A 12,294-nucleotide genomic window follows, 5' to 3' on the forward strand; every position below is an offset into this window, starting at 1 on the left:
TCTAACAGGTTCTCATACAAATGTATAATCTTGAGTCAAAGTCACTATAATGCATTAAATTAAAACTATGACCCTTACCAATATGAAAGATCAACCGCAGATTTTCTTTTTCTTTGGTTTGTCAAATGTTCACTGAACACCAATAAAGGGAGCGCAACTTATCACAGAAGACAGATTTGTGTATTTGTATACAAACATATGAGGAGGGTTTTGTGTGTGTGTGTGTGTGTGTGTGTGTGTGTGTGTGTGTGTTCATTATAATTTCTATGTTATAATTCAATAATATGATATACATGTAAAACAATAAAATTTCACAATAGGTATTTTTACTTCTTGTACTTTAAGTATATTTAGATACTAATACATTTTACATTCACTTATGTAACATTTTGAAAGCAGTACTTTGACTCTGGCTTTAATATTTTTACACTGTGATACTGCAACTTTTACTTAAGTAAAGAATATAAGCACTTCTTCCACCACTGTATATTTGAGTTATTTAAACAAAATTTTAGGAAAAATATAGTTAAGGACCCCCCCAAAAAAACAATAAACAATATAAATATGCTTCATCCAAGGCCATCTGCAAACACTGAAACCCAGAAACATGTAGTCAATGTGGTGGGAAAAAACCCCCCACTAGATAAAGTACTGACTTGGACAAACAAGCCTAAATTCAAGGTTACTGAGCAGTGAGCTGGGGATGTAAGTCATCTTATATAAGCTACTGGGCACAGCACCCAACGCTCTATTAGAGGCACCATCACTCTGAATGTAGGCCCTGTGTTTTGCACTGACAAGCACCCTATTGTATGCAGGATTCCTGCCTATACTCACTCCATGTCCTCTCAAACACAAAACGGTTGTAAATATTTGGCATTAGAACAAAGCAGTTGATTTCCTGACCAGGGATTTAGACAGCCGTCACTCTGTGGTTGTGGCTTCACTGTTAAGTCAAACCATAGCCGGCACAACCCAAAGCAGCCACTTTGACACTGCAGTTCAGTGTCTGATATTATCCTGCCAACATGAGATGTGATTCTGACTGGCCTTGAGAAGTGTCAGTACACCAAGGTCAACTTTGTTTTCCATAACAGGAAGCATTTTTGTGACCGCACCATGTTTTTGCTTATGTCTCATTTGTGTCATTTACAAATCAATGTTTACATAAATATGCTTCCCAAAATTTCAGACTATTCTATTAATAAGTTTAAGATCCATTTCTTAATTTTTTTAAGAAAAGAATTAAAATCAGATGAGTAAAATACTGTATCTGTGAATAGAAAAGAACAGAACAGAATAGAATAGTGAGGTGTCCTGATCAGAGAAGAACATAAATGTAAACAGAGCAGATCAGTACCACAATCACAACCTTTCTCTCCTCTGTTCTCTCGTTTCCTGCTGCACCTTCCCCAGAGCTATTCCCAGTCGGTACACTTCCTCTTCAGCTGTGCAACACTTCCGGTTCATTTGTTCCTCTCTCTGTTGCCACAGCAACAGCTGCTCCTGTATGGTGTCACACTTTCGTTGGCATGACAACCACTCCTCTCGTGTCTCCACCAATTCCCCTTTTAATCTGTTGAAAAGATGCAATAACACATATAATTACTGCCCATACTGTAATGTTCCAGAGGGAATGACATTTAATCTACACCTATACAGGGCATGTGTATGCATGCACTCACAGACGCACCTGCAGGCACACTGTAACTCTATACTGACAGGTCGACAAGTAAGTGTAAGTGTCAGAGCAAGACTGTTACATAAGAAGCCATTTATTCTAGTAAGGCAGTTGACACACACACAAACGCACTATAACTGGGCCAAACCCTTAATTCAAATACCCATTCTGTTTTTCTTATTATTCAACTAAATCATATAGGTAATGTTCTCCATACAGTCAGGTAATGACTACAGATCACTGTAATGTTGTTCTGACAGTGAACCTTGGCACATCAAGCATTGGTGACAATATACATTTTGTGTTATGCATACATTTTGTACATACATGAGAAGAACTACTTACTTCATCCTCTTCTCACTCAGTGTCTTAACACACATAAACCCATAATAAACACTTAGTGTGTGTGTGTGTGTGTGCTTATACTTTATGTCAGTGTAGGCCTTTGTGTACTATACCAGTGGCGCCTGCAGCCATAATCCTGCAGTCATGTGTTATTTTCTGCATGGATTTAAGTGTCAGATCAGTGGTTCTCAAGGACGGGCTGGAGCGCCCCTCCTAAAAGCAATGTTGGTCACTGTGTGGAAAGTTGGTATGGGAGGTGTTGATGAGAAAGAGGCTGCTGAACTGAATGAGCTATGGAGGTGCTGCTCAAAGACAATGTGTGTGCTGCACTTACTTCAAGCTGTGCGGGGCTCACATTATTACAAGAAAATATAGTATGTTGTTATAATGACAAAATAGCCTACAGGATATCGTTATAACGAGACATTACAATGTGTTGTAATAACATAAAAAATATGGTTTAACGTGAAAGTATCTCATAAAAATGAGCAAAGTACCTTGTTATAATGAGAAAGGTTTCTCGCTAAAACAAGATTTACACTGCTGTAGGCAGTTCTTGTGCTTACTATGAAATATAATCCTGCAGACCCCACTGTAATATACAGTATGTGCTTCTTTTCCTAGATTTCCTCCTCTATCATGAGACAGATGAATGAAGACAGGTATTTTTGGAGGGATCAAAGAAATAGATAGAGAGCAACTAAGCGGTGCCATTTGAAGTTCTCTACAGAAAAAAAAGACACTCAACTGTTCTCTTAAAAGAGGGTTTGTCAGTAGAAATGGCAATCAGCTGCGATGGATTGGCGACCTGTCCAGGGTGTACCCCGCCTTCGCCCGACTGCCGGCCGGGATTGGCTCCCCCCCCGTGACCCCGTTCAGGGACTAAGCGGTAGAAAATGAATGAATGAATGAAAATGGCAATCAGTAACATGCCAGTACTCTGAAGTGTTCGTGGTCAGCGTTCTGACATTCGACTGTTTTAGGTCACCATATGAATTCAGAACAAAGTGAAACCGCACAGATTCACAACTCATCCAACTGCAGCAGCTATTAGATAGCATCTACTATTGATTTCTCTGCTGAAACATTATCTTTTGACGCCTATGGCCTCTAATCTTAGACACTTTGGAGAACCGCTGTCTCCCATTACATTTTCACTCTGCTATGGCAGAAAATGTCAGACCCCCCCCCCAAATATGTTTAGCTGTATAGGAGCCAGAGGGTGTGATCAGAGACTGCTGTGTGAGAAGGGAAATAAATCATCAGTGTAATTGAACACAGTGGCTTGGAAAAAGCATACCAGAAGACACCATGTGAAAAAATACACATCACACATAAATCTAATGCCTGCGTAGAAAGATGAGAGGCTCCGTGTGTATGTGCCTGTCTATGGGTTCACACATGTGGGTTGGGTGTGCATGTACACATAAGATGCACTCCTACAGAAGCGACACAGCGCCTTTGCATATCTACAGCATGTGCATGCCTTTGTGAACAGATGCATGTGTGCGCAAAGAAACACGAGTCCACGCCAGCTAAGAAGTGCTTCAATCTGTCGCGCCAGCCTTACACAAAACTATCTGATGTGTCACCGGCACTTTTCAGTGCCTAAGATCTCCTTAACTGATCCAAGAGTGGTGCTCAGCTGACAATAATACCCCCACCTCTGTCTGAGAGGAAGGAGACGGAGGAGAGAGACGAACCACAGGAACAGGATGATTTGGAGGAGAGTGAGCAGGATAAGTGCAGGGATTGTGGGAAAGTTTGAGAAGGGAAGCAATGGGAGTTTATCACAACATAAGACTGAAGTGGAGAGAAAAAGAAGAGAAGAGGCCAGTATACCTGAGTATTGTGTTCTTGTGCTCCTTCTCTGAGCTTTGCAGCTGAGACAGCTGCTCCTCACTCTGTCTCCTCTGCTCCCTGGAGACATAAAGAGCACGGCATTGTAACTCATCTTTCACCATTTGTTGACTCACAAAATTTATGACCGTAGTTACTGTAGCATAAGTCAAAGTAGTACTTCCCCTAAAATGTAATTCATATTAACTGTATCTACATTTAACATGCAGGCAGAGGGAAATGTAATATTTGTTCTCAGAGTATGTTTTTACAATTTCAAATGTCACTGAAAAGTATTTGAGCAAGATACCAAATCCATACAACAGTGTACTCCCACACTTGTGGAATAAGCCAAATGTAGTGATGCGATCAGCAAATGTTCAAGAGAACTTCCTATATATCAAGACTAATTTGGCTTATACAATCCTGTGACTTGATATTTTACAACTGAACAACTTTGCATAAGCAATTTAGATTTTTTTGTTGTTAAATGGAAAGTGAATAAATTAGGTACATGTGTGTGGTTGAGTTACTGAGATCATGTCTTCTTCCATGTGCACCTGCTGCCTTGCTCTTGAGAAAGTAAACTGGAAATCAGTTTTAATTCTAATTCTGCATGCCGTGACAATATGTTGCACTTCTGGCTTCTGCGCAAACACACCCACACAAACACACCCACAGACTTTACCCTAACCCTCCTAAACCCTGTCAGCTTTTCAGCCTAATCCCCTCTCTGGCGGCATGATCAGCTCAAGTGTTTGTGTTTGTGTGTGTGTGTGTGTGTGTGTGTGCGTGTGCAGATGGCTGTCTAGCCCTGTGACCTTGCAGCCACATGCAATGAGGATACAGTGTAAGAGGGCTTACACGGGTGAGCTCACAGACAGCCTGTTTTCACTGCCAATCTACAATCATTTGTACATTTTATTAAAGTGGATTTCACAAAATAACAGACCTGGTAACTCTAGTAATCATTCATTATATTATATTATCTGCATGATAATATAATGTAGGCTGGTTGATTTTTGTTCCTTTAAAGTGTTAAAAGAAATATTATGCTGGAAGCCACAGATCATAATTTTTGGAGATATTTTTCAATTAACAGAAAGTTCCTTCATCATATGTAAACGTTAGCCACAGACAGAGAGACATTTAAACAGCAGCACACTCACAGCTGTCTAGCACCATCCTCTCTCTCTTTGTACCTCTCATCACACATCTTCGTCCCATTTCCTCTCTCTCTTTAACCTCCTTTTCTTCCCATGTTGTCTCAGCTACTGGAAATTTAGCTACAGGATACGGTTTGTACTTTACAGGCCCCTGTGTCTGTCCTTTATCTCTCACTTTCTTGCTCCCCTTTTTGTCTGCAAGGTCAGAGATCACTTAATATGTTACTCCCACCTGCTATTTCCACTGTTCTTTATCCTCTGGTCTCCTGTTCCTGACTTTGTCTCAGAAGTGAAAGGGGAGCTAAGAGAGATCAAATGAAATAGGTGGCGTTTTTTTTTTGTAAGGTGCAGGGTTTAAAATAGAGTCAAGTGCAGAGTGCACTGAAGGAGCAGTAAAGCACTTTTGGGATGCGGCATGTGTGGTGTACTCAGTGTAAACATAAAAACATGGTAAAATTAGGAAGAATCTATTATCATACATTATCAGTGTTTGTTGCTGACTCCTGAGGGGTTTCAGAGTAAAAAGGAGAAAATGCTTGAACTACAATTTTCCATGAAATGAGTTAAATTGGTGTGTGTGACCCAAGGATGTCACAATCTCACATGTAATGACTTGTACTGCGTAAGTTAAGAAACTGTCTAGAATAATAACCAAAATGATGTGTTTAGGAGAGAAAAAGTTTTATGGTTGCACAACGGCTAATTAACGTAACCACAGTGGATCTGTCGTGTAATCACAGCACAACAACATGCGTCAGTCAAATTGCGCATGGAACACATACCTGCAGCCTTCAGCTGGCTGTAAAGAGAATTAATCAGTTGTCATAGATGAAAGAAGCCGATACAAATCAAGTGTTACTTTTCACTCTAACATCCTAGCAGTATATAATATCATTTATATACTGCTCAAAGAAGTAAAAGTGAAACACACAAGCAAAACATGTGTGCCACCACAAATGAAAGTGAAGAAAACAAGTGTTTGACACCAACATTGTACCAGTAGCACCCCGCTGAGCCTCCCCTCACTCTATGGTGTATGGCAATATAGCCAAAATACCAAACCACCACATAAGAGAGATAAAACTCTCTGAGTTTTAGGAAAATACCATTTCTTGTGCAGCATGCGCTCACATGGTCCAGAAAGAAAGAGAGAAAGAATCAAGAGGAGTAAGATTTCTTTTGAATCTGAGAAAGAAAGGAAAGAAAAAACACTTCCTCTTTCCTGAAGGGCTGTGACTGATTTTATCTGAAAGAAACAGAGGAGCTATAAAAGTGTGTGTGTGTGTGTGTGTGTGTGTGTATATGAGGCAAATGGCAGAGTAAGATCTTGTGGCAAACAAGGTTTTTGCATACACTGGAGATCAATAGGTATTTCACTGCTAACAGTCACACAGCCACAAACACACAATGCACAAAAACACACTAATGCGTACATGCACACCTATGCACGGATATGCACAGAGCAGTCAGTGCTATGAAAACAAGCTGTATCACATCAATCACGTCCTTTGCTCTTTCTCTCTTGACCTTCACTCATTCCATCATCCACTCTTTCATCTCTCCTCCCTTGCTCAGCGCATCCATCCTGTCTTTCATCTTCCCCTCTCTTCTCTTTAATCCATACTTTCAACCTGGTCCGTGTCTGTGCTGGACGATAAATGTGTTCATCCTCTGATGAAAGGACGATGGAACGTCTCCTGTAAATCAGAACGTAGCAGGAAGCGCTTCCCAACACCTTTAAATACATGTCATCCAGACATTAGAGGAAGGGGTGTGTGACCTAACTTTATAATGCAACTGCCCATCACCTGGCCACACCAGGTGATGGGCAGTTGCCAACAGTATGAGTTGTAAGCCAGATAACAAAAGGGAATCATCATACAAGCATATCCGGGCAGAGACACCAAGCCAACATGAAAGAACTAGGACCAACAAAGGCCGACTATCGCCTCATGTCGGCTTTGTCTGGGCCAGTCAGGTTGAAAAAGTTACACATGAATAGACAGCACAGACTACAACCAACGGACGATTAGCACGTACGTTCTGAACCTGCGTGACAGAAATAACTCCCCTTACCAGCAGGTGGCAGTCTCTGTATTCACCATTCAGAAAGGGAAAGAAAAAGACTAGACTGTGGACGTATAAACTATAAACAAAGCACCTCTCATTCAAAACAGCTGCTGGTATAGCTACTTCTAATTGAGAATATGTCTGATAAGAATCTGCAAATGGTACTGGCGTTTTCTGCTCATGGTGCTTGGTGTGTCTCTGCCCTTAGACAGCAGTATTCACAAACTATGACAGTCCAAGTACAATTTAAATAAGCAGAGATCCTGTCTATGAGAACAATAGAATGAAAAAAGGAGTCTGCACACTGATCTCAGCTCTCGGTTCGGGAGCTAACAGTAGCTAGCAGCTGTCGGCAGGTAACACAAACACTGCAGATGAATCAGTTTCTGTCCTGTCAATGCTCAAGCTGAACAATAAAGTGGATGTTTTGATGTAGTTGAAGCATATGTACTGTATGTTGCTCTATGGCATAGATTTTTTAATTACCTTTAGATGTATGTAGTGTATATATCTATCATTATCTGATTGATAATGAGCGTGATTCTTCAAACATGGTGCATTTACCCAAACACTGTGTGACATCACCTTCACATTACCTATATTCAGGGGCACAACCAAGGTTTAAAGCAAGCTAAAAGGTCCTGAAGAGTGTGTAATTGTGTGTATGCATGTGTGTGTGTGTGTGTAAATACTCATGACAAAACAAGCTGCCCTTGAGTGTCTCTCTTGCATGCTGATCAGGCTGCATGCTAGGATCAGAAGGAATCCACTCACTGTCCCCGGACTGCCCCTGAAATATGTATGTATGCATCTGTTTCCAAGGCAATAGTCTGGAGCCACAGAAATGCAACAGGTGTGGAACACTGATGTTCAATGGAGGCAGGGGTCAAAGGTCAGGCTGTTGTCGTAGCAACACCTCTTGCACACAAACAAACTCAAGAGAAAGAATCAAAGGTTTCGGAAGCTCTGGAGCTGATAAGGTGCATGGTGAACACACGCACACAGCAGCTGTGGAAAAGGGTGTTTGAACAGGTGACCAATCAGCATCAATCTCACAGCGCTCCATTAGGACAGATCAGTGGAGACCTCACCTGACTGTTTGCCACGAATGGGAAAACAAGAGATATTGTTTGAGGCTTGTGTATGTTACATAATGTCAGAGGTGGATTGTGATTTGGAACATTTATTCAGTACTGAGGCTAATTTGAGATACTTGTACTTTACTAGTATTTTTCACTTAACTTTTCTTTAACATTTATTCTACTACATTTGACAACTATAGTTACTTTACAAAATAAGATTTTACAAAACCGAGCCTGACGGGACCCATTGGTGTGAGTCATTATATACTGTAAGTTTGTCAGGTCTGCGTCGGGTGCACACGTCCACACTCTCAGGCACGGGTCAGGTTAGGGGCCATTAATCTATATTGACTACTTTTAGTTTTGTAATATATTTGGCTAAGAATACCTACAAGATTCAAATACTTCCTCCACCTCTAAATATTTGCAACATTCAGTTTTTTGCAATACAGATTAAGAGTAATGTTATCAATTTTTACTCTTTACCCTCTTCATCCAACAGTTCATCAGAAGCCACGACAGACACTGCATGATATAGTCTTTCCCATAAATGAAGTTGACAGCATGGTGAAGCTGATTAGAAAAAGAGTGATTGAGAAAAGCAGAGCAGGGCTTTTAAATTTAAAAACAAAGTTTATGACAAAAAAATGGGAGAGAGAAAAATGTGATGAGGAGGGTGTAGAGGGAGGAAACATTAGTGAATAAATGAGTGCTTCATCTGTGGTCTGTCAAGTCAAGCAGTCCTTTAATTCACTGATTATCAGAAAGAAGCGGTATTTAACATCTACTCCCTTTGTGTGTAGGGGGATATTTGTGTTTCTGTGTCTGTGTGTACCTTCTGAAGTTGGTGATTTTTCATATATTAGAAATGACGTCACGAAAAGAAGATTAAAAGCATTCACTGTTGCTTAATAGCAACACTGTAACTCAGAAGGTGGAACATATGCAAACATTAAAAAAGTAACCATACCAGTGTCAGCATATTACCAAATGTGGAAGATTTTTTTTAATCAATTTTGCATTTCTGGACAATAATACCTGACCTGCAGTGACCGGCTCAAGCATTTCTGTGCTTGAGAAAACACAGACACCTACTACAGAGAGCAGTTTATAAAATAAGTTACTAACAGAGTCAATGTTTTTTAGTGACAGTGAAACAACCTGCTGCTATCAGTGTTTGTCACTTTAGCGCTGTTTGTTGTTCAGCACTTGCTCAAAATGAGAAGTTCCTAGTTGAATGTTTTGCACATAGTGGTAAACAGTGTCAGAGTTTAGCAAATTCATGTGACAGCTGTAGCTAGGACTGAACACAAAGTACAGATGGGGCTGATGTGAATGTCACTTGTTACATAATTTTTGCAGGTAAGTGTAAGTATGTACATGTCAAATCCTCTGTTGATGCAGCTGAGTAGGGTTGGTATGTGGAACATAAGCATTTCCTGGTTTGGGCAACGCCAGTGGGGCTGTTCAAAAAGTTCTGATTGGTTGGAGAAAATGACACATATAGAGCCAAGCCCTGCGGTGACCTACTCTTCACCCGGCATATTCCAAATACCATGATACACCTGCATCTCCATCTGTGTGTGTTTAAATATGTGTGTGTGGGCGTGTGTGTTTCTACTGTAGACACTTACATCAGCTGCTGGGAGAGGTGCTCTTTCTCTTTTCTCATTTTCTGAAAGTCCTCCCTGGAATGCTTCACCTCCTCTATGAGCACTGCTCACACACACACAGAGATTTGAGTTTACTTGACATGATGAAGACGCTGTAATAAAGCTTGCCTATATATATATATATATAATGCTGGCTCGACACCAGGCTTGTCGGCAAAGGCTGTCACACCATAGGAGTTACCGAAAGACATACAAAAAATAAAAGAGGAATGATAGACGGGGAGAGTTTCCTGTCTCATTGTTTCTTCACAGTTGAGCAAAGGAGGAAACCCAACACCAACTGAAACTATCTACAAGAGTGATAAAACTGGAAATGAGAAGACAGAAGCTCCAGACAGAAACACGAGTACCTCAAATGAGAGGTGAGAAAGAAGAGTGAGAAACACAATATAGTAAGGGAAAACCAAGATAGAAAACTGAGACATAAGGAGGCATTTGAATATGAGAGGAACACACAGAGTAGAAGGAGGAAACTGTGTAAAAAAGAAGGGAGTACAAGGGAATGTGTGCTCAGGAGGGGCCATGAAACAGTACACCACAGTTTGGTGTGTTTGTTGCTGTGTGTCTTATACACAGTAGGTGCTGTACCGCTACTGTTTCCTCCTTTCACTGTCTGTCCACTTCCACCATGACAACTCTGATAGAATGTGTAGGCAGAAAGGAAGCAAAAAAGAAATAATGTCATAAGGATAAGACATATACAAGATGCAACTAAACACTGAATAATCCCTGTAGCACTTAAAAAAAGAACAAAGCACATGAATTGTTGGAAACACATTTAAAAACATTGTTGTTGAACATTGTAGGAAACATAGTATATACAGTTCATTTCTGCTTTCTTCCACTGGCAAACCTGCTGTGATCTTGTTATTGTAGTGAGTGTCACTTTGTTCTGCAAGTTCAAACAGGTTTTCAGTCTGGTGAGTACATTTATTAAAAACCAGACGTGGAAGAAGTGCTTAATTGCAATATTTAGGCCTCACGTCAGGCCGAGAACTTGTCAAACTGCAGCGCAGGACTCACTGCAGCTCCAGGCAGGAGTGGATATCACGCAAGAGAAAAGCGCTTGGGTTTCAAGTCTGAGTAGTGAATAGCATGAGACATGCCACTATTTTCTGGCAAACTCACCTTAATCAGCATCAACATCAACTACTGTTATCTTGAGCAACAACACTAACAATGTTGTTTTCATTACCTTCATCATTAGTCAGCTTAGATTTAAAGCAAGCTGCACATGAACTGTTCCTATTGGATTTAATGCACACCATTGAGAAGGTCATAAAAAGGTAAAGATGACAATTATTATCGGCGTTACTGAGTGTATGCAGTATGAGGAACTCTACATACCAGGGGACATGAAACTTGCTTGACTGACTTGGTGTTCATGAATTGAGACCTGACAGACTTCTGTCAGATGGCTTGAAATTACTTCACTTTTTCAAATTGAATAGCATTTTTCTAGAAATGGCCCAGTGTCAGGGCCACAGTAAGTACTATTACGCTTTATCTAGTGTAGAAAAAGTAACATGTTAGCAGCGGTTGCAATCCGCCATCATTGTCTACACAGGACTGCCCACTCACAGTAGTACTTGCGCAGTAGTGAATGCCTTTGGGCAGCATTCACAAACCAATACAAAATCAATGCAGGTACACTGTGGAGGTGTAGAGTGAGCAGCACATTAGCTGAGCAGCAGCAGCAGCTTTAATGCTCCATCTACACAGGACGAATTCAGGAACAGTATTGAGTTGGACTCTGGGTCCCCTGCCTTTTTAGCAGTGCTCCGAGTCCAATACACAATCACTGTAGTAACAATATGTGTGTAAAATTGAAGAAAATACATTTTAGACATTAAAAAATGCTCTGGACTGTGTTTATGACCTTATGGTATAGACCAGGGGTGGGCAAACTATGGCCCGCAGGCCACATCCAGTCCGTTGGTCCTTTTAATCCAGCCTGCCGAAGACTGGTATAGGATTGCCCAAATCAAATCATATCATAATTATGACTGCATTCATTTGACCTTGTCCTGTAATGCCTGGCGTTCCACCAGGTGGCGCATTAGGTGCGGTGATACATTGACTTGATTTTGCGGAGCCAGGGCTACTCTCAGTTATTACTCTGCTAATGCTCTGAGCCCATCTGCAACAATGAGTGGGCCAAAAAAAAGAAAAGTCAACAGTGAGTGACGAGTTTTCAATAAGGAATGGACAACTAAATATTTTTTTTACTGAAGTCCAGTCAAAGGCTGTATGTCTTATTTGCCAAGAAACCGTTGCGGTTTTAAAGGAATACAACATCAGCCGTCACTTTTCTACTAAGCATGCTAATTATGCTAACAACCAGTCAATGCAGGGAGAGGACTTGTATGACAGAGTGTCGGGGATCATCGACAAATGTCAGAGCCTTCAAAACCAAGCTAGCTTTATTCTCTACCTTG

At 40.8% G+C, this 12,294-nt stretch overlaps 1 protein-coding gene across 9 annotated transcripts in view; it reads right to left on the minus strand.

Moving 5' to 3' along the window:
• lekr1 (Leucine-, glutamate- and lysine-rich protein 1) overlaps nucleotides 1-12,294 on the minus strand; it is a 92,313-nt gene that overhangs the window by 18,729 nt on the left and 61,290 nt on the right. For all 9 annotated transcript variants that reach the window (XM_020600375.1, XM_020600376.1, XM_020600374.1 and 6 more), the window contains 3 exons: nucleotides 9,818-9,899; nucleotides 3,869-3,946; nucleotides 1,373-1,576 (listed from right to left, as the gene is read on the minus strand). In XM_020600375.1, coding sequence (XP_020456031.1) covers nucleotides 1,373-1,576; nucleotides 3,869-3,946; nucleotides 9,818-9,899 — 364 coding nt within the window. The remainder of the gene's footprint in view (nucleotides 1-1,372; nucleotides 1,577-3,868; nucleotides 3,947-9,817; nucleotides 9,900-12,294) is intronic.

This window comes from Monopterus albus, unplaced genomic scaffold (genome assembly GCF_001952655.1).
Source record: "Monopterus albus unplaced genomic scaffold, M_albus_1.0 scaffold46.1, whole genome shotgun sequence".
Lineage (NCBI taxonomy): Eukaryota > Metazoa > Chordata > Actinopteri > Synbranchiformes > Synbranchidae > Monopterus > Monopterus albus.